The sequence below is a fragment of the Nesoenas mayeri genome (assembly GCF_963082525.1).
Source record: "Nesoenas mayeri genome assembly, chromosome: 7".
NCBI lineage: Eukaryota > Metazoa > Chordata > Aves > Columbiformes > Columbidae > Nesoenas > Nesoenas mayeri.
Genome location: NC_137551.1, coordinates 23451724 through 23475166, shown reverse-complemented (window position 1 = coordinate 23475166; position 23443 = coordinate 23451724). Strand labels below are relative to the sequence as shown.

At 35.3% G+C, this 23443-nt stretch overlaps 1 protein-coding gene across 1 annotated transcript in view; it reads right to left on the bottom strand.

The window, feature by feature from the left end:
• Window positions 1–1627: 1627 nt before the first annotated feature.
• Window positions 1628–23443, bottom strand: part of CPEB3 (cytoplasmic polyadenylation element binding protein 3) — a 93607-nt gene continuing 71791 nt past the window's right edge. The window contains exons 7-10 of the mRNA XM_080347581.1: window positions 12669–12787; window positions 11288–11402; window positions 8326–8507; window positions 1628–5315 (exon numbers count right to left, since the gene is read on the bottom strand). Of these exons, the coding sequence (XP_080203707.1) occupies window positions 5088–5315; window positions 8326–8507; window positions 11288–11402; window positions 12669–12787 (644 nt within the window). The 3' untranslated portion in view covers window positions 1628–5087. The remainder of the gene's footprint in view (window positions 5316–8325; window positions 8508–11287; window positions 11403–12668; window positions 12788–23443) is intronic.

The following is a 23443-nucleotide window of genomic DNA, read 5'->3' as shown; positions in this document are numbered from 1 at the left end:
TGATGTAAATTTGAGTGTGTCAGAATTATGTGATCAATGTGATTTCTGACCAGCTACCCATTTGGGGTATAGAGTAGTCACTAACATGAATATAAAATACTCTGTGGTATGAGAGAACACTATAGCAGCAGAGATTAGGAAGTTTGTCTGGTTTAAAAAAAAAAAAAAAAAAAAAAGGGTTTAGCTGACATCATACAAACCAGCATAAAAGCAACTACATATAAGCCAGATTAAACAAAAGAGACATTTCTACAAATCTGTGACTAATCTTTCACTCATACCTTGCAAGTAGAGATGTCACAATACTGAAATAGTAACATGGGAGCTTTTCCCAATTAAGCGGCTTTTTTTAATTATTTTTTATTTTTTTTACTACTCTAACAGATAGTGAAATTAGCAAAGTTATTTGCTAACTGCATATTTGCAATACAATTTGTTTTAGCCCATGCCTTGCTAGCAGGCTATAAAATACAAGCATGTAGGCAGAAATATAAGTATAAACTTTGTACCACTTAGCAGGAATTTTTTCATTCCTTCTTCATTCCTTAATCACCTTTGTTTGCAATTTGCATACATTCCAACCAGTAGTACCTAATTTGAGTCTAAATTTTACTTCACTATTTGATCTAGTCTATACATTACTTACAGAACTGAACACACAGAGGACACACAATGGACCAACTCTGGACGTATCTTTCCACAAGTTACAGATGAGCCACTCTAACACTCTAGCATAAGTTAGTCTAAAAGGTCATCAGTAACTCATTGAAGTAATTGTTTTGTCTAGAGAAAGTCATTGTATGCCCTGTTTACGCATCACCAGTTTTAGTCTGGATTGTTTTAGGTGCCAGAACAGAGAGTCACTGGCTTCAGGAAGGGGTTTCTTCTGGCTGCACAGGGAAACAAGGGTGATGTAAATGGAGGTGAAGCAAAAGGTGTTTTGATACTGGCACTTGGTATTGCCAGTACAAAAGAAAAAAAGGACACAGACACAAGAGAGGCTGAGAAGAACAGAGAAAGACAAAGAAACTGAACAGATGTTCAGACGTGGTGGCAATGTAAGTGCATTGCTACTGGGGAATGGACATACATTATTCTGCATTAGCTAGGCAGCTACCAACACTGTGTGGTAACTTCGTTAGAAAATGATGTGGGTACCTACAGTCTGTTCCATGCTGCCACATCAACATATGCAGGAAGTAAGTTGTGCAGGAAAGGGCCAATTTAATAAATAACACAGTGGCAAAATACAATGCAGAATATATATTTTAGGAGGTTCAATCTAAGACTATTGAAAAGCGAGTTTTTCGAGTTCATGACGACAAAAGTAATGGAGCGTTATGCTGAATGGGCAGGGTCAAAAACCCATTGTTTCAATAGATTTAGTTCATTATAACGGCAATAGTATTTCATCAGCACTGGTGGTGTATAAATCTAGACAGCGAACTGGTACTGTGACATCCCTATTATCTCCCTAAATCATTTTGATAAAGGAAAAGGCTTTTCAAAGTATCACATTTTTTTTCTGCTTCATTCTGTCATTTTATTGCCCAATTCTTTGTTACAGTTTTCCAATCACTTTACATAACCAACCATTTTCATCATTGCCACACTATTGTAAACCACATCAGCAAGTTAATACATAAAGCTTTGCATTTCAAAAAACTAGACACTTTAGTAACAATATTACAAAGATTTTAGCTTCAAAAATAACTGAAAATGAAAAAAATAAACTTTTAAAGAATTAGCATCATAAAATTAATTTATTCCAAGTAAAAATACAAAATAATATTAATGACATTGACCAGATATGAAAGTCTCTCCCAGAAACAACTATATTAATGGTTGAGAAAGCACTCCTTAAAGAAAATACGAAATAAAAATGAAAAATATGTAAATATGTTTAATTTTTTTCTTAGCAAAAAATCTTTCTAAAAATAACAATGAAAATTTGTCTCAGTACAAAGGCTACATTACTATTGAAAAAATACCAGCATGAAGAAAAGGTACATATTTGACAGTAGAAAAATGATTTTAGTGAATCACAATGTCTAAAGTCTGCAATGAAAATAAATCTGCAATAAAGATTTATGCCTTTTTTCTTTTCATTTTTCTTTTTTTTTTTTATACAAACAGTACAAACAGTATTGCACATAACAACAAATAGTCGAGGTTAGGTTAGCCTTCAAAAAAATCGACTAGTTCAAGTCTCACATCAGAAAAGGCCACAATAGGACCTGTTGTACCCAGGGGCTTCTTAGTCAAGTTGCAGTTCAGAACTCCATATTTTAAAAAATAACGTTTTTTGAAGGACTCTCTTTTAATATAACATATTAACAACTCAGGGGCACATTCATTTACAAAACAAAAGGGAGCATGTCATAATTTAATAAACTAAAAAAAGTTCTCTTTAAAAAAATACAAACAGAAGAACTCACAATTCTGGTCAGTCGTGCATAATCACACTTGATTATAAATATACAAATTAAGGGAAAATATTTTTTCACCTTCTATTCACAACTTTCAGCACCAAATGGATGTTGTGTTTACACCTGTTCTTGATGATGATTTTGCTTTAGATTTAATCAAACGTTATGCTATATTGTACATTTTCCTGCTTCTCTCTCTCTTTCTCTCTGGGGGGTATTTTTCTACATGAAAGAGGGGTAGTTCTTCAAAAAGGTTTACTTCTTTCACATAATTAGGTAGATTTCTGTAGGTTAGCTATGATCTTTAATATTACAGTTATAAAGCTCTAACTTCTTCATTTTCAAAAAAACTCAAATAAGCATGAAAAAAATAAAGTTACCCATCTGTTAAATCATTTTTCTTGCAGAATTAAATTAATATATATTTTTCTGAATAAACTTACTTAGAAAATATCATTTTCTTTCCTATATTTCAAAATTGAGGTATTGCAAAAGATCATGTCAGTCAGAAAGCATGCCTTTTTCTTTAAAAAAAATCATCAGCCGACTGTTGAAAACTGTCTAGATACAAAAAGTAGTGCATAACAAAATGTCTTGTACAGATGAAAAAAACCAAAACAAACAAACAAACAAAATAATCAAAAAACAGAAAAGACACCTGGGCTGCAAAAAGCAATATCACAAAATGCCCAGCAGGAACTTCAAAAGGGTAATTATAATAAGCATTTTAAACCAGTAAAAAACTATTTTTTCTTTTTCTTTTTTCTTTTTTTTTTTCTCCAAAAACAGAAAAAAAAATTCCTTTCAAAGCCAATACTTGCAACTAAACACTGGGAAAAACATTTTACCAAATTAGACACAAACAAGGACGTTACAACAAACAAAACCCAGAACACTTAAATCTACTATGCGGTGTCATATCCAGTCAGATTGTCCCCAGAACTACAAGAACAAAGGAGGAAAAAGGAAAAAAATAGTGTACACATTCTCACAATCATTAGTATACCAAGTGTGTTTATATTTATATGCTATCTGCAGCCCCATAGTTCATGCTAAAAAAATGTCCACTGTGTTAGCAGGTCTTAATCATATTCAAGCTTCACAGGATACATCCAGGGATTAGAGAGATAACACCACATCCACAGAGCAGACATCTCATGTTACTTTTATATGCAGACATTTCTTTAGCACCACTTTTTTCCTAACTTTCTTAAATGTGCCTAGTTTATTAGTTTGACAGACTATCTAATCGGTAGTGTATGTACGCTAACATGAGCTCTTTGGTTTTCTGGACAAGGTCTGCAGCTATGTAAAAGATGCAAGCATTAGGAGAGAGATTGTAACTAAGAGCTCATTTCTGTTTATGTACCTGTTACGAACTGTCAAAAAATGTGTTAATGTTGGATACAGAGGCTTTAACAGTTAAGTTTGATCACAGTACTAGACATAATCACTTTACTATATAAAATAAATTGCACGATATATAACAGAGCACCGCAAAGTACTTCATCTACCATCCACAAATTTGTTTTAAGAATATCCTACAGCTAGTTTTTATATCTGTGGTAATATAGGTCATTCTGTAATGGGCTGATCCTAATTTCAGAAGCATTACATTTATTGAGGCATGCCTTCCTCCAGTCAGTAATCCATTTTCTTTTTTTGTTACTGAGTATTTTGTAGCCTACGTAGATTCATAATTTGTGCATTGTGGGCAGGTTTTATATTAGACATATATAAAATTTATTGCATGCAGCAACCTGATTAAGTAAACATGCAGTCAAAAAATATTGACCTTCCTTGGAAGCTTTTCTGTATGCTATACTGATCTCCTTTCAGCAGCCATCACTATTTTAATCACATATTCATTTTTAAACTGATACACTAGCCTGAATAGAGTATTATGGTATTAGTAATACCATTTTAATAGCAGCAAAAGCTATTGCAGCATACATTTACATAACACTAAAAGACCTAACAAAAAAAAAAGAAAAAAGAAAAACCCACAACTAAACAAAACAAACAAAAACCCTCAGCAAAACAAAAGAAAAAAGTCTGATCCAGCTTATGAGGTATCATCCTTACAAGTCAAAATGGAGAGCAACTAAAGGCTTATTTTCTTTAAGGGTTATTACTATTCTAAATGACCCAAACTAACGATTGCTGAATATCTGTGTAAGTTTTTGCTACATCTGCCACCTACTTGTGAATATTACCTTTGGTAAGTCATCTGCTAGGGGCAAGTCTAAATTTCTGAAAATAAGTGCATGCTCCAGTTTATAAACAAAAATAATTATAACTATAATAAAAAAATCTTCATCACATACACATCAACCCAGTAAAGGCTGATGAGAATGGCAGTCTACGTAATGTCACTAGTGACAAGTCTTGTGTAGGAAATTAAGGTACCAAGCAGATGTTTGTGTGAATCAAAGTGCAAAATCAGTACAGTTACACTCTGCCGGTTTGTATTATACTGGACACTGAGTTCAGTAATGTGACTGTAAATAATAATAATAATAGTAATAAAAAGACCCATATCTTCATTAAAGTCGAGGACGAATGCACAGATTTCCAGAACACTAAGCCCTGAGGCAGCGCTCTCTTTTCACTCGATTTTATCTACTCCAGTACTTGTTGCTGGGTGAGGCCTGGCGTTCAGCTCCAGCGGAACGGGACGTGGCGGGGCCGGTCACCTCCCTCCTTTACCAGTGGTTTGTGGAACTCTCGCCCAGCACGAGAGTGTATGCTTGCCCAGCAGTATTCACAGTAATACTGCAAACAGGTAACGTTGGCACAAAAGAATGGAGCAAATTTTCCACCACAGCGAGTGCCCTGGCATTCATCACACATCTGATCATCCAGCACGTATGGCTTCACTTCCACCTGCACCAGGAAGAAGAAAAACAACTGTAAGAAGATTACATAGTTTTGCTAAGTATGAACAGAGGAAATAATTTTAATTCTTTTGAGTCTGTTGAAGGTTTTCAGCTGCTGCTGGATTAAAACAAAGAGGTTGGTAGTTAAATTTTCATATCAATCGCTTGTCAGAAAAATCTCAAGAAAGAAGGGTGTGCTTTGGTAAGTATTCAACATTTCTTGGAAAAGTTAGGTATGTGTAAGTATTAAGATGGAAGTACAGTAAAAATAGCCTCTCCAAGGATTTTGCTGTTGTCTAAGAAACCTTCAGGAATGTGAATACAGTTGTTATGGGGGCAGGGTGCAAGAGAGCACCATTTAGGAAGAAAAATTATAAAGAACAAACATATATTTCTAAGCTTCAGGGGTCTGGTGAGCTTCAGAGTTGTGTTGTTTTGTTCTTTTGGTGGTGGTTGGTCTGTGGTGTTTTTTTCCAGAGAGGTGTTTGTGGTAGGTTCTTGGTTGTTTTGTTTGGTTGGGTTTTTGTTTTTTGTTGTTGTTGTTGTTGCTGTTGTTTGTTTGTTTGTTTGTTTTCTAATGGGGGGTGGGAGGAGGAGCAAAATGCAGGACCAGACTAATACATGAAGAGAAAATTCAAATTAAACAAGATAAAATGCATTTGTATTAAATATTCTGCCTTATGCTGGCAAAAATCACTATCTAAAGATTTTCAGCTCTAGAAATGTAGCAAGATTTCATATTGTTCCAACTGTGGCCTTGCCATCAATTACAAATAGGCTGGAGAGCTGCTGACTTTTGTTCTACACTCAGTTGTAGACATCTTAGGACTGCAATTCTTTTTGTTTTTAAAGCACTTGTGCCAAATACAGCAGTATTTTGATGTCTCACTGGGCACTTGCAACAATACTATTACAGAAGCTGACAACATGCGCGTTTTCTCCTGTGTGTCTGTTCCTCAGAATCAAACCTACACATTTCAATTTAAATTGAGTGCTTATTCATGCTGGGGAATTCATTATCTTATGCATGTGTAATTCTTATGGCTCTATGATGCTATTTATAAAGTGGATTAAGTACAGTCAACTACATTGAAAGAGATTAAAAAATTGAGAGACTCATACTTTTATTATAAATAATTTTGCTGTAACTGCACAGGTGCTAGTTGGCAAAATTTGCATATTGCAAGGAAAATTTCATTCTGGTAACTATGCTTAAACGCATACAGTATTAAACACAGAAGGAGACAGTAAGTTGAAAAACAAGAAACCTATAATACAAAAAAGCTTTATGCTGAATTTTACTTCAGTTCATCCTGATGACATTTCAACAAATATCACTCATTTGAAGTAAAGCTTATATAGTGAATTCTATTTCTTTGAATTATATTTCTTGCCTTTTTTTTTTTTTTTTTTTTTTTTTTTACACTGTACTACTAGTATTGTAAGGGCCAAGTGTGAATAACTGCCGTTCCGCATATCAGATGCCCTACCAGTAAAATTAAAAGCATTGTGTAAAATAAACCAGCACTCTTCCAAATGACACTGGAAGGAAGCAGGTCCAATGTCCAGCACATCTCTAGATCCCCACTCGCATTTCCAAAGCATGAATTGTGAGGGTCTGAAATAGATTCTCTCTCACACTCTTTTTCTTGTGTTGGTTACTAGTAAAATAATTTCAAGAATGTGTGCTGTACCATTCAGGGATTTCAATCTATTAGATTTAAGAACTAGTATTTAAGGATGGATTAAGAGAGTTAATACTTCTTCAAACTCACAGATAAACTTATTTTAAAAACAACTAAAAGATGATTAAGTAAACCTAAATTATCAGTCAACAAACTGGGAAAAGTACTGATCTATGGAAAAAAACTACCAGCTAGCATCATTTCTGGCTCTATCCTAAAGCTTAGAAAAAATGTCAAGTTTTTAAGCATGGTAGATATATAAATCTCAAAGAGTTCACCACTGTGATTAAGGCTCCAAAATTAAACTTCTTACTCTCTGTAAAATTTTTCAGAATTCAATGGACCAGAAATATTTAGGAACAGCTTTGTCTTAGTTAAAATCATGAGGTATAGTAGCACCATAGAAAAATAGTTTGAAGATTTATAACTCCATTACCTCACCTAATCTGACAAAAAGTTCAGTTCTGATTTTATATATATATATTTTTTTTTTCTTTAATGTATACTGCACATCCTATACCTGTGAAGCTGACTGCTTAAGAAACAATTGATATCAGATTAAGTAGCAAATACGCCATCCCAATTGTAAAAATACATAGCAGCAGTACATTTTGTATGTTCTTTTGAGTAAGTCTAACAGTCCTCAAAAACATAGGTGGTATTTGTACATGTAATCAAGAAATGAAGACTGAAGGTCTAACAAAAATAAATCTCAGAAATTAAGTAATGTTTTCTTTTAACATCTTAGTAAATACCTTAGCTATACTGTATACTTGAAAAACCCTTTAGAAACCAGGATTTCATTTAGACTCAACAAAACCATCTCATTTTCTCCCCTTTTGCCTATCATGCATCTGTTGGTGTTTGGTTTTAGTTAAATAATTCTCAAGACTTTTGAGGTCAGCATTATCTATTACACTTATGATAAACCTATTTATGAACCTTAAGCCTTACTTAGAGAAAATGTTGCCTAAGAATAGCAGAAATGCCAGAAGCTATAGAGGTAGCCACTAACTAAAAGCTGTTGATGCAGAATGAGCAAACATCTAAAAGAGAAGAAGGAAGCTGGGAAGTTGTAGTGCTTGACCTTCAGAATTCAAAACAAAGCCAAGAACAAATGAGCTTATGACCATTCTCTGGTTTTAGTGCTAAACAGTTATTTACGATCCTTTTTTTTCACTCTACTTTAGCTGTTCAAATAGGCATATAAATAATTAACAAATGTCTCCTGACGAACAGGGGTTACAGTTTTCTCCAACACAGTATTAATATAAGGATGTTTTTAATTTCTGTACAGTTTTTAGAGTAAATGTTCCATGTGATTTTACTTACCCGTTTATCAATGTCATTATGTTGGAGCTGGACAAATCGAGCACTGATAGCAGCAATATAGCTCTGCTGATTGGAGAAAGCCACTCTGCCAGCACCTTTTGGATACTTCAGCTCTGGGTCTGTATCAATGCCAGCATAGCAGACACCTCCATATAAACGGTCCATAATCATTGCCAATTCAACTGCAAGAAGTGAATTGTTAAATATTATAGATTTAACATAAATAATAGTGTTGCATTTAGTTTGTTGCATTCAAAAAAGTGCCGCTTGCCTTAGCATACTTGTCTTCCAAAGTCTAAACCAGCAAACCCAAAAGTTGGTTTTAGCAGATTGAATCAACTCTACATAAATTATAGTAAAATAGAAAGGCAAAAACTAGGCTCTATAAAAAGAAACTTGGTGTGACTGAAGTGTGAAAAAAAAATGTAGAGCTACATTGTTAAAGTAGGTACCAGGTCAACTGTTTTAGAATTTATCATATTGTAAATTAAAACTGTGGTATCTGGGATTAGTTATTCAGGATCTCCTTCTGCTCCAGCCAGGCTTGTTCATGGTACTTCACATGTAAGATCATTAAAGATATTCCTGTTATTTAGAATCTGATATTTTGCCCTAAGTACTAAGGTTGAAAAGACATTAAGGAAGTGTTTTCCATTTGAAACAAAATTCTGTGAAACATCAGAAGTCATTATACTTGAAGTAAGCCTACATTTTGAGTGCAACTTAGTATTTTTGTAGAATGTTAACTTGATTGTGGATCTTCTAAAATGGTTTGTTGCTTTTTCTGACATTAAGAATAACTCTGAAGAAGTTATAAATAGTATTCATAAAATAAGACAGGCTGAGCACCTGGTTGGGAAACATACAGGAGGAAAGTTAAGGGAAGGAAATGAAGGAAGTGGAAAAGAGGCTGAAGGAAGTGCAGAAGCAGCATGTACGCTGTGCAGAGATATATGGCCACTGAGCCAAGTTCTCTATAACAGTTGGCAGGCAAACAAATTTGTGAGATGGACGAAGGACAGACCCTTGAAAAGCAAGATACTGGGAGTCATACAGACCCTGCCAAGTCAGCTATTTTTTTATGCTAATATGTGAAAACACTTTCAGTAGCAAAGTAAAATTTAGCTATCCAAGATGAAATGAAAAATATATGCTAAATACTTACACCCAAAATTCTCACTATTTAGTTACATATAGAGACAATTTTTAAACTGAGTATACGTGTTTCTGTATAAATGTATGTGTCACATTAAGGGAAGACCATACGCTAATTTGTCCACTTGCAACGAGCAAGCAAATGTCTGACTCATTCTATCAAACCAGATAATACTCTTGCTCCAAAAAGTAAGCATAATGTCAGCATAATGTCGTGACTAGTAGATTCTTCTGCTTATTAATCATTTGGAATCATCATTTAGTTAATGATCTCAGAAAGTGACACTACAGAATAAACATCAGGAACACTTAAAAACATTTACAATAGGAGTTCTAGTAAGTTACTCCTGCCAATAGACAATATATAGGATTCCTGGGCAAGGAAACCATACAGTGTTCAGACATCTTAGCAAAAACTTCTGTATCAGATCTTTAAAGTTGCAAACAAGAAAAACTGGAAGACTTGGAGAAGTTAACTATTTAAAGGCATCAGTTTTCAAATGTAATGCGTTTCAAATGTAAGCTACAAAAGGCCAAATGACAGTTTTATAAAGGCTGTGACTAGAAATGAGGAAATATTTAATTGTTACTATTTACATAATTGCCATCTTATAATTATTCCTTATTTTAAGATGGTGAGGAATGTGAAAGCTGCCAAGAAACCTGGGCTTGCACAAATCTTACTGTCAGCAATGGCCGTGGCACTTTGTGTACAGCTTCCCAAAAGAATTAGTATTAGGAGAAGGATAAAGTGAGCAGCTGAAGTTCTAGTGGGCTGGAAAGTGGCTGCCAAAGAGAAGTGAGGGCTACCAGGGAACCTGATCCAGCAGTGTTTCTCCCAGACAGTGACTGAGGGGCCTTGTCTACTACAGCCCTGGAAAATTAGGATTAGGGTTGAGAGAATGAAAAAAGGAAACCATGCAGCTGACTTGGAGTGAGGATGGGCAGGGAACTACTGAATGCAAGTGAGGGCTGTCAAAAGACCTAGATAGGAGAAGTGTTTCAGCTGGCTTCATGACCTTGTCATTGGCTCAACAAAAATATAAGGGTTAGGAAGAAAGGAGTGTCAAGCTACAGTTGGGAGCAGTGCTGAAAAGGTGCCTTCAAAACAAAGTCGGGGCTGCCAGGAGATCTGGGCTGGGATAAATCTTTACCTCTGGCCAAAGGCTAAGGAGTCTTGTCTATGGCTCTGCAAATCAAAGTGAAGAAATAGTTAAGGGTGAAGAAAAAAGATTGAGAAAAAGATCTGCATCAGGTGCGGGTCTGGTAAGTGGTCTTCAGCACAGAGTGGGGCCACCAAGAGACCCGGACTGGGAGAGATTTTTCTTCTCAACAGTGGCTGAGAAGCCTTGTCTATAGCTCCATGGGGAAGTTATGGTTAGGGTTGAGAAAAAAGGGAAAGAAATCATAGAGCTGCAGCTAAAATTGGTTTGGAAAGGGGCTGGGAGAAATTTGTCCTCTAGGCAAAGGAAAAGGGAACTTGTCTGCATCTCAGCAAGCAAGTCAGGGTTAGGACTAAGGTGGTATACGTTATGAAAAATCAGCCAAGTTGTAGGATATTGTGCAAACTTGGGGAAGACTGTTTCAACTGAAAATCCTAATCAGTAACTTATATGAAAGATAAGAAATGTTCACACTTTTGTATTTTCTAGACAGGAAGACACTACTGACTTAGAAAGTGAGCTATGATCTTTGGAAAACACAGGGTATACTTTCTGCTCTTTTACATACACCATATATCTTTTATCATCTTTTCTACTTAATCTGGAAGCTGCTACTACATGTCCTACATTTTCCTTGTACTCACCAGCTCGGAGGGGCCGTGGAACTCCTCCAACAAAGATAGTTTTTCTTGGATCCAAAGGCTGAGACCCATCCATCACAAAGTCACTGTCACTTAGGTTCCAAGGTCGGATTTGCACCTGTATTAAGGATTGTTTTTAGTAGAGGAACTTGACAACTCCATTAAAATTAAGAAACAACTGCCAAACCTTTCTGTAATTAAAAATATAATTTTAACTTAGCAAAAGCAGTAACTCAGTGGCGTAAGCTTATTGAAGTGTTTGAAAGAAGGTGGACAGTTCATTTATCACCTCTAGAGGCCAGGCTTGAGTCAAATTCCAACAGAGCAAACTGCCTCATTAATTCCCTGCTCCTAATCGCCATTATGATGGGAAATCTGTGAAAGGACTTTCAGAACATTTTACCGTGTATGTGCTATTACAGTTGTAGTTGGGGCTTCTGGCTTTTCTGAAATGACATACAGTGATCTACAAATTTTAAGCACTGATGGGGTGGAGACAAAATTAATTTCTGTACTTGGATACAAAAGAAGTTTTTATAATGTATGAATGCTCACTTCTGTTAGGCAGCAAGCACCACAGTTCATAAGGAATCTTTAGATTACACAGAAAAAAAAGTGCTCAGAATTTATTTAGATAAAGCTGTTCATCCATGTAGTGTTTTGATTCTAGAAACCACAGAGGCACACTCACTGTGGGGTTTTTCATTTATCTGTGCAAGCTTTTAAATAGTATTTTTAAAAGGCAGCACATTTTTTATCTAATCATATTTGTCTGTAGTTTTCAGCTGTGTATACCCATAGTCACAAAAGAGACTCGGACTAAATATTGTTAGAGATCTGAACTATAGAAGCAGGTTACTCTGTTTCTTCTATTCTGCTATGGCTGTCTCCATTACTTCTTTTTATCCTGCCGTTTTATTTAAGGTAAATGAGACCTAAATTATAAGTTGGTTAGTTATTGCATGCAGTAAAAATAATAATTAAGAAACCTAATGAAGTATGGGGATATTGGAAGCTATCTGGATTTTAATGGGGGTGGATAAAGTTTCTTCATTTCATTGCATAAGGTTTTCCTTCCTTTCAAATAATATCAAGGGGAAAAGTATAATCCGATTGTTTTACAGCTAACATTGTAAAAGGATGCATACTCTTGTGTGATACCAGAATTATCAAATATAAAACTTAATTGAACATGGCATTTATCAGAAAGAAGCAAATGCTAAAACCATGTTACACTGATACAGAAAGTCAATTCAATGTAACAGCAAGGACAGCAACAGGAAATGGACAGGTCAATTAACTGTAAGTATGTCTGTCTTTATTAACTGAAAAGAGGAACAGCAAATGCGTTAGCAACCAGCGTGTCCTGGCATAAGCTACTTACTGGTTTATCCTTGATTGTGGGACTTGACACACACAGGTAAAGTTTCCCATCTTCTTCCAGACAGGCATCTATCAGAGCTTGTACAGAGCTTTCTTCCTGGAACAGCAGAAAGGCGTAACCTTGGAAAGGATAAAGGCACAAGAAAGAAAAAAAAAAAACAGATTAATTTATAATGCATTTTTTAATAAAGAAAACAAACCCAAGAAGTTAATGAAATACACAAATTACAAATAAGTGTTAAGGCTATTAGTTTGTTTTCATAAATGAAGTTCACCAAGGAAATCATACCTTTGTCCAGTACTAATTTCAGAACAGAGACAAGTGTGTTTGCTGCATATGTTTATTTGATTAAGTAATGATTTTGAGTGTGATAATATATGCTGGTGAATAAGGAGTTCTTATTATCCAACAATTGTATCTGACCTAATTATCAGTGGTATCTGCTGGTATCAGTGATTATCATCTTACAAGGGGGGCACCGAGTTTGTGGTTACTATACAACGAATAAATATTAGAAGAAAGTGTCGAAACAGTGGACAGGTAGACAGATAAATAGACTTCTATGATCACATACTTAAGTATGAAAAAAAATGTTTACCTAAAAACAATAAGCATGAGCCAAAAAGAATGGCATGTGATGTGTTTTATTATAAGTAACAGACCTGCTGTTGTTATTTATATTTAAATAAAGCAGTTCAAAAGACAGAAAGAAGTAAGTCCAATAAAAATTGCTCTAAGTGATTCAGAATTTTAGGATTTTAATTTAGCCAGTAAAACTAAGTGTGTGTGGCATTCAGTGCTCTTCTGAATGCAGCTGGCAAGAAAGCTTTCTTCAGTTTTATCTAATATTACTACATTTGAATGAGGATTTGACCCAAGCAATCCATGCTTTTGCTACCTCAGAAGCGAAACTCATGCAGCACACCGGGCCCAAAGCAAAGCCACGTACAGACTGGCTGCTGGACTTCCTGTGGAGCATGCACTGATCTTTTGCTCCATAATGGGGACAACTCCGTTTTCTCACTGAATGTGAACTGTTGGCTTTGACCTTTAGAATTTGGCACTTGTGTGTCTTACAGGCTACCTCTTTTCAGAAAACCTGCAGCAATTAGAGGCAGCTGGAGTCTCAGCAGGGCCTGCTAGACTTTTTTCTGCCTAAGACTCTTGACACAAACCAAGCGCCTACACGATGATACACCATCTATAAATTATGACATCCTTTGATTGAGCTTTACACCGTCTATTTGCTATTAATAGAGTAGTGACTCTAATTCTGCACTGAGCATTGAGTGAATACTACTTGACATGTCCTTTTCAGATAAATACTACACCTCTCTGATTTATTAAAAAAATAGGACACTGAAAAAGTGTTTTCCTCTGTACAGTCACTATCTACCAAGTTCTCTCTTATCCTGCTGTCTCCAGTCCTGTTTGACTTCTTGAAGAATATTAAATTCTATGCAGCTGTTGGCTTCAGAGGCAAAAAAAGTTTGTGTTAACAACATACACATAGGCCGGAACACATCTAGAAAGAATGATCTGCCCAAGAAAACAAAACAGTTCGATAATCGCTCTTGGTGGTAAATAAGGAGCTTGCATACCTATAGTGGGAGTAGATTAAAGATACCAGTACCAATAAAAAATGAACTCAGTTTCTAGTATAAAAAATGAAGTTGGAAAATACATGTACCAAAATTAACATTATGTAAGTATTATCTCATACTAGATGCAATTTAATAATGAAATAACTTTTTTTTTTTTTTTTACACAGGAACAAAACATGGTATTTAATAACTTCAGCCACAATGTAAAGCAGAAACAGCACACCAATCTGTAAATCAAGAGTAATTAATTCTCTTTTTCCATCAGCTGTGTTTAAATACCAAGTTTGGCTGTAACTTTATAAAACCTTTAAGAGTATTCCTTCCTTAAGAGATTCTCAAAAAGATCTACTTTATGCATTATATCCTGTTCTACTGTATATTACCATTCCTGTTTCTACTACACACAATGAGAGATGAGCCTAGTCCCCAAAAAGCTTTAGTGCATGGCCACTTACTTCCAGTAGTCAGAATGGTCAATTATAGGGGCATGTAGGTTTAAACAAAATTTAATTCACGTTGAAAGACAGTAGGTGAGGTAGAATTAATCAGATGAACAGTTTCTAAAATAAAAATTTATTAATCCAAATAACTTGAATTATTTAGCAGATGCTAAATAAAAAAAATTAAAAATAAATAAATAAAAGTTGTTTAAAATTCCTCAGCACCATGTGCTTCAGCACATTCTCCTCTCTCTGTATCACAGATATCATATGACTTAAAAGCATATGTGTTTATTTTACAAGAAGTAAGAGATTTATTGAATTTCAACATTTTAATCCCCTACAGAAGAATGTTGGTAGCGTGCTGCGGCAATATGCTGCACACAGACCTCAGCAGTGATCCTTTCTTACCTGACTAGATATTCTAAATGTTTGAGGGCTCAAGAGACTGTTCCTGACGCAGATTCCACAAACAGGCAAGATATTTGAAGCCCCAGAAAATAGCAAGGTACCTGACAGCAGCTGTATATTCTATATGCACAGTTACACAGCTTCTTGGCTGAGCAGAAACAATCCAGCTCCTCAGCTGTTGGTACAACACATCACTGTAGTGCTGACAATAAACATTGCACTCTGCAATTCACTGGAAAAAGGCAACAGTGTATTTTGTTGTAAAAACTCACTACAGCTTTTAAATGGGTACAGCAGTGGGAAGATGAGAAGATTAATTTCCCTAGATTCTGAAGCACAGAGCTCCTCAACCGTGAGCTCAAGGATTCATTATTTTACAGAAAGCAGTACAAGAACCAAGCTCCTTTGTACATATCCCATTCTGACATCTAAACAGTGACACAATTTCCGTAAGAAAGGATAATTTAGACCACTTGGTCTAATTTCACTTAACCTTGCTGAGAACAAACTGGAAAATCTGGCATATACACTGTGTCTCACAAGCTTGAAACAAGGTCATTGCTTGAAATGCAAGATACTCTTCAACTACCATATAATATTGCTATAGTCTGGAAAATGCATTTTTGTCAGCCTAGACAGTCTGGAAAATCTCTTATTTCAACATCGACATAGGCAAACCTTCTCTAGTGATGGGAACCTTTCTGTATTACTGAAAGCATATCTTGTAATAAGGCCACCATGATCTCTCCAGAACAAGCTAAATGGAAAGCTTATTAAGGTGCTTACTCTGCCTTTCTCATGATAGCGGAATCTTGATATTCATACTTTCACGTTAAAAACTGTCATGTTGGTACAAATTATAGGCAATCAGATTGGAGTTTTAGCTACAAGTGCATCATGCATGTGTTCTACCCATCCTTTCTCAATGTCAAGTGAAAACAACTACTCACGAACCTTTATTAGGGTAGAATGTGTATTAAATGTACCAAGCAAGGGAGAAAATAAACTTTTGGCCTTGTAGACAGCATTCAACTGAGCCAGCCATAGCTGGTAGAGTTTATCAGAGAAGATCATCTTCTTTTCTAGACCAAAATATTGCTCAAAACGTAAAGATGATCCAACTTCATTCATTTCATGGCTCACCAGGAAAAGACTGACTGCATTTCAGAGCATCCATTAATAAAATATGTTTAAAAAAATTTTTAAAGGCTTTATTTTATTATTCTAAACCTGGTAACACCTTCCTTGTGCAGTGCCATCATCAGGCACAAAGTTTGGTGGAGTAAAACAAAATCGTTGACTGCATTTTGTAACCTATGGGAGAAGGTAGGAAATAAGTTGGGTATACTAGAATTTTTACACTCCTTTCAGCTTAAGTGATTAATTACTAATGTCAAAGTGCTAAGGCTGTCTGAACAGTCTCCAGTTACTTAGTGATGATATGGGAATATTTCAGAAAGGTGCTAATGAAGTAGCTGCACAGATCTCTCACTTAAGGAAGTCTGGATGGATTGGACTCCATCAGAAGGTTTTCTTAGAAACTTCAGTTAACTGTGACTTAGCTCCATTACTTCATATTAGCTGAAGTTTACCATTTGATGCACAGCTTGTCAATACTAAACGTAATTTATAAGTTCTTTAAGTTACTGCATTTGAGAACAGCAATTTATAAATTGCTCTTCAAATACATCAACCATGAGCTGTGCCTTCTGATACAGAGACACCATTTTGGCATTCAAACATTTTATATAAGCAATAGGGAAAGATTAACCTATTGCTCACCCTTAGGATAGGGGTTACTTTTCAAATTAAAAAAGAAATTATAATGAAGATTTATATATAAGGTCAAAGAGTATTTGAATATCCATGTCAGAGGTCTGCATATCATCTACTGACTTCCTATGTAATTAATCTCAAATCTATAATGCACAAAATTCAGCCTACTTACAAAATCAGATACAGAAATCATATTCTAAGGGTCTATCTCTTTGCGTACTGTATAGCAAGTCAGGACAGTCTTTAAGTAGTCACATGTATTCATTTCATATGCCAAATGGAAAGACTACTTGAAAAAAGTAAAACTACCTTGAAGCACATTTTCTTTCTGTCTTTTTAAAGTTTAGACAATGTGTTTCCTGATCTTTTACAGGCTCCAAGATTACAATGACATCTACCATCCACTTAGGATCTCTGTAAAAGTATTTCAATATAATTATCTACCTCATATTACTATGTAAAAAAAATAAGGTAGAGTTAAACTGGCAAAGAAAATTAATGTTCTAGTCTCATGTCTTTGGGATTATTTTTAGATGGTTACCTCAATTAGTAGATTTAAATAGATGCAATTTTAAAATGAAATACAAATAGTATTTTCTGTTATTTTTTTTTCTGGATTTTTAAAAATAGTTTTGCATTGGATTACAGTTGTATTTACTAGAACTTTTAGAATAAATTTATTTTAAAAACCCACAGCAAAAGAACATTTAGGAACAGTGTGAACCAAATTTCTAAATCAGTTAATGTGACGAGTCATTGCTCAAAGTAATCGTATTAGAAGATGCTTTGAACATGAATAAAACACATTTCTAAATCCAAAGATAAATTACTATTAAAAATGAAACTCATTTTTGGAAAATAAAAATCCGAGGTGTTAAAAAAAATGCAAAGTTTCTTTTAAACATTGCAGTGACATGGCTGGATTGTTAAAAAAACATCAAAGGCTTTAAATACTTAAGAAACCTCAAAATAGAAAGGGCTGTAATCTCAGCTACTGCAGAAGAGTGAAATTATGTATTAGTCAGAGCTGCAAAGATGAATTTCCTTCAGTGAGTCTAATTTTAAATGTCAGTATATGGCCCTGGCAGCTGATTCCTTTCTCTGAAAAACAAAATGTGTATAAGAAATGTGAATAGTTTAACATCTTACAACGAGACTCCTGTTCATTTTTACGCGTTTGTCAGACTAAGCCTGAGTATGGAAGAAATTCCCCATATGCCACATTAAAGATAGGTTTTGGGGTAGGTTTTGTTTGTTTTAATTATCAGATCCTGAATCTAAGTAGCAATTAAGTGCACGAAGTTAAATGGAAGACAGGATGTACACCAAGAAAAGTCAGCAAGTAAGTACATCATATGGAAGAGTTGAATGGAAATGAGCATTTAACCCCTACTACTAATGATCTTACCATATGACAACAGAGAAATTAGAAATAGTCTATGTTGTCATAAAAAACCTACCCATCCCCAGAATGTTTGCTTGCTCCATGAGGACATACATTATTTTTGAGACATGAGAGAGGTAACCAAATGTTTCCTTTGCACTTCAGTGCTGAATAGAAAGGACATTTCCCAAGTGCTGTAGTGAATATATACAGCTAAAGATTCACAAAGTCCCTTCAATTCAAAAACAAGTCAAGAAGCAGAAGGGATTTGTTAGTCATCACTACTTCAAGACTTTCACTGCTCGTGGGGAAAAAAACCCATCAGTATACATATACCATATCGGTTTGTCCTGTAGTAAAAATACTCCTACCCACCCGTATGGAGAAAGAAAACATTGAAATGCCTTTTTTAAAAACAAAAACAAACCTTACACTAAAATAATGTATCTTTTTACCTGGCATTTTACTTCTACAGTAGCGTAAAACATTGCAACAGCAAGTTTATAGGGTTGTCTCTTCTTTCAAAGGTCACAGCCATTTTAAAACTTCAGACTGCAACATGATCTATAAAAGCTATAAATCAGCATTAAAGGGTATAAAAACATAAAGGCTAGAACATACAATTTGGTTTATTGTAGTTATAAGAGTAGTCACATGAATTAATCATATGACAAAGACTAAATTTTTGATGAGGCAAGAGCTATCTCTGTGAAGTTTACTGGGTTAGCAGCTTGAAAAAAACATTTGTTTATGTTCATAAATACCAAAAGAGCAACTAAATACAGAATTGAGTTGTTCAGTTCTGGTTTTCAAGGGCAATATGAAATGGTGGCTGCTCTGAGCAGAGCAGCTCATTGTCATCCTCTGGAGGGGGTCAGGGCTGCTGCTATTGCTCTGAACAGATGGCTGAAAAGAAATCAGTTTCCAAGCTTGAACAAAACCCGTTACTCTTCTTTGCAAATAAGCCAATTTCCAATTCTGCTCCAACCAACATTAACATAGAAAAATTCTAGATAAATATAAATTGTCTGCTTGATTTCAGTTGCCTTAGCATGAGGCAAAATAAATTCAACACAAATATTTTCAGGGGAAAAAAGCAAAGGTCCAAAAATCCAGGCTACTTGTTAGGTGAAGTCAGTTATTTTTAAATAAGAAAATTTGATATTGGGGTTTACAATATATTTAATTTTAAACTATATGTTTTTCTTAAAATTTGTTTTTAAAGAAGGAAGGAAACAGCACTGTACTAGAGCTGTGCTAGAAAAAACACTTGGGACTGTTGCCAAGAGCTTCATGCAAAGTAAAGAACTTCCATCAAAATGATAGCCAGTGTCATTTACACAGATCAAAGCAGCAACCTGTTTCCTGATTTTGTATGATTGCACCTCTCCTGTGAGCAGACGGCTGATCTGCTCTGCACACTGAGTCAACTGTGCCTGGAGAGGAACTGAAGCTGTAAGACAGTTTGAAAACAGAATGCAGAGCTTCAGTACCAGGTTTTGACTTGTCTTCTTTCACTCAAGTGGTCAATTTGTTAATTGCTGCTGTGGTGCATGGCTGGTTAGTAAGGGGTTGGAATGTTCACTCACATGTCAGTTGTTTTCAGGTTGTAGTTGCTCAAGTTCCTTGTCTTTGTTAATTATACAGAAAAGATGCAGCTTGAAAAACCTTCCTTAATAATGTAAGGTTTTTCCAAAACTATGCGTTTTCCTGGGAGATTAGAATGGTACATTAAATATATATATATATTTGAACTATCAAATCCTCTAAAAAATTATGGTTTTCACTTTATTAAATGAAAACTTCATGGCCTCCATTGGTATACAACAGATTGCTGATTATATAGATAGATATAGTATAATCAGTAGTCATGTACATCATAGGTCCCAAAACTATGTAGAATTTGCATGGTATAAAGTAGCTAAGAACTGCCAGCCAGAGCACCAAGATGTGAGACACACAGCAGCTCCCAGTTTGTGAAATGAGAGGGAGGCAGATACCCCGCCTGGGCAGAGGCAGCCACAGCATCTCTCATTCCAGCATCTGATGAATTCTCCTTGCCAGTCCTAACCTCTGATTTGAGAGAATAGAAGTACAATTTGGGATATTACCTCTGATAAATTGCTGATTTATATATTCATATGATATTGCACTAATTTTACATTATCGTATCATTGTCTTAGGGGTAGAATTGTGTGCATCACTGCAGTGGTTCTAGGAATGGAAAATTGAATGTTAAAAATATAATGCTTATAGGAATTAGTGAAGAGAGCATGAGCTTATAATGCATGAAGCTATTACAACTGTCAGGGGGGTGGGAGTAGGAGACAACTTGTTTTTCACATGACCCTCAGAAACAGTGAAGATGCTGCAGTGCTAGTACAGAATCCCTCTCTTCACCACCACGCTCAGTCATGCCCTTGAACTTATTTCAATGATTTGAAAGAAGAATTTGGTGCTTCATAAATTATTATCAAAACAAGACATGGCACAAGCTGTTAGCAAAGCACTAAATATTATCAAGTCCTTGATATCACTATTGAAACGACTGCTTTTATCCTAGAGCCTATAATACTTACAGATCAATTCATGTATTTCCATTTACAAAACTAAAGGCAACATTTAAAGAAAGTCACATTTCAGTGGCAGGGTGGGGCATGCAAACCACAGTCAAATGTACTTGGCTTTAGAAGTGGTTAATCAGATAAACATTCTACTGCTTCCATTTCACAAAAGAGGTCTGATGACTTCCTATAGGTGAGTGATGGAAGGCTTTTTCTCTACTTCGATATGTTCGGATCCCAGGTAATGCTTTCACTTCTCCACTCTGTTTTCGCCGCCTTAAACCTCTTTTTGGTGTCTCAGTCATTAGTGGGTTTTGAAAGAAAATTTAGATAGATACTGTGAACTGACAGTCATTTAAAACAGCATTTTCTTTCATATGTGTCCTGTTAAGTGAGAATAGTGAAGAAGGAACATATTTTTCAGTCTGCTTATGAGACTTTTAGCCATTAGTCCATCCAAAATTTCACTATAGACAGCAGGTACATGGAATTATTTAATATATTTCATTTTAGCTTAAATATCTATTCACTATTAAGATACAGGGTGTTTCAACAAGATGGACTCAACTTGAAATGATGACTCTTTTGAAATTGGGTCCATCTTTTTGAAATATCCTGTATTTCTTCAATAAGAGACTTCTCAATCAGAATTCATACTTTTTTTCCCCATACAGACATTTCATAGTAGCTACAAATCCAGTGGGAATCTATGCCAGACCATATTTTTCCCTCCTGAGTAGGCCATGTGTGATGTGTAAGCTACTCAGTGACTCAGTTTGATACAGCAGTATTAACACACATGTACACTCAATTAGTATACCATATATCACAGCCTGATATATTTATCATTCATAAAAATGACAGAGATGCACACCCCTAAAGATGCATGATTCAGTGCTCTTATTTAGGAAATGGCATCAAGTCAATCATCAAGCTCCATGTGCTTCTGTTTCACTAAATACAAAGCTTTCCTTAAAAAAGGATGTGTCTCCCAAAGAAAGAGCTAAAAATAGCTGAAATTTTGAACTTAACTCTGTCCTGGATTTGGATAGCCAGTTATTTGTAAGACTCGTGTTTGATTATTAGAAGATAAATTCATGGGGCTCCTCCTTTCTCTTTGAGATAATCTTTAAGAACATTAAGATTTAAAACCTGTGTTCATAACCACGTCTACCTCTATTAAAACTAATTGCCCAATAAGTTAAAAAAAATATTCAATTTGCATGTAAGTTGGTTTCAGTTACCAATGTAGTACAGAATACTGAATACCCAAGACACATTCCTGAAAATCTCATCAAATAATGCATTCTTTAATAAGAATTATCTTTAAGATTTCCTTTTTTTGTCAAAAAGAGACATCAGTAAACTTGTCTGAAATTTGATTTATTTTTTGGCCACCATCAGTTCTTCAGATGACTGCATCACTTAACCAAACACTTGACTATTTTCCATTTAAGTCAGAGGAATTTTTAGTCTAAATAAGTCAAAACTTCAAGAGGTTTTCTGCAGGTAACAGCTGCACAACAATGAAGGAAAAAATATGAGCACTATACATAGGTAAGTCTTACTGAAGAATCCTAGTCAATTATTTCAGCATGCACCCAAACAAATTTACTGCAACAGTTAGTCCAGAGAGTGGATGCTTGGAATTGCTATTTAAACAGAACCTATTGAACTGGACATTTGATTGAAAGCTTGTGGTGATGAGTAGTGATTAGTAGATGCATGACCCAGACTCCAACCAGCTGCTCTTCAGATTTTAGAAGCAGCAATCCCCTTGAGACAAGCCTTAAATATCAACTGTGACGTAACTCAAGGTAGTCTAATAAAACAGTTCATGTAAAGTATAAGAAATCCCATTGCAATTTTAACCCTTCCAGGCTGTGAGTGAAAGAAGCAGCCTGCCTCTTTGCCAAATGGCCAACAGAAAAGTGTCTAGATGATTTATGGAAAGAATTTGTTCTGGAAATAGAAAATTATGTAAATCCAACATATGACCTTTAGCTTTTCGCTAAACAGTCAGGAGGCTTATGAAAAAAAAAAACAACCCATCAGTAGGTGCAGACGTGATGCTTATGAACTTCAAAACTGGAATTGCTGGAAGCAATGGATATGGCTTAAGTATCTCTCCTCCTGTAACGCACTACCGAGCCCATCAGTCACAGCAAACCTGAGGGGCGTTAGATACGACTTAACAGGAAAGGGGTACACAGACTGCAGCCCATGATACAGGCTTCCAAAGTAGCCTCTTTAATTGCCACCAAGAAATCAATTAGGTCTTTCAGAAACCCGATGTTTTTTTCTGTGGGAAATTCAAGGCCTTTTGATGACACTGGTCGTAAGACTGCTGATCCAGTTATGAGACGCCCTGTCTTCTTCCTATAATCATATAATCCAACAGAAGAAGTCTACAATGTAATGCAATTTTGAATATAAGGAAAACAACTTAATTGACGTCTGTGATGTAAAAAATGTATTTTGCCTCTATTAAAAACCTCTGAATAGACTACAAAACTCTTCTAGCAATATATTACTAATGCTGTAAAATGGAGTTACATGGTTAATTGCAGCCACCCCCCTGATTATATAAAACACT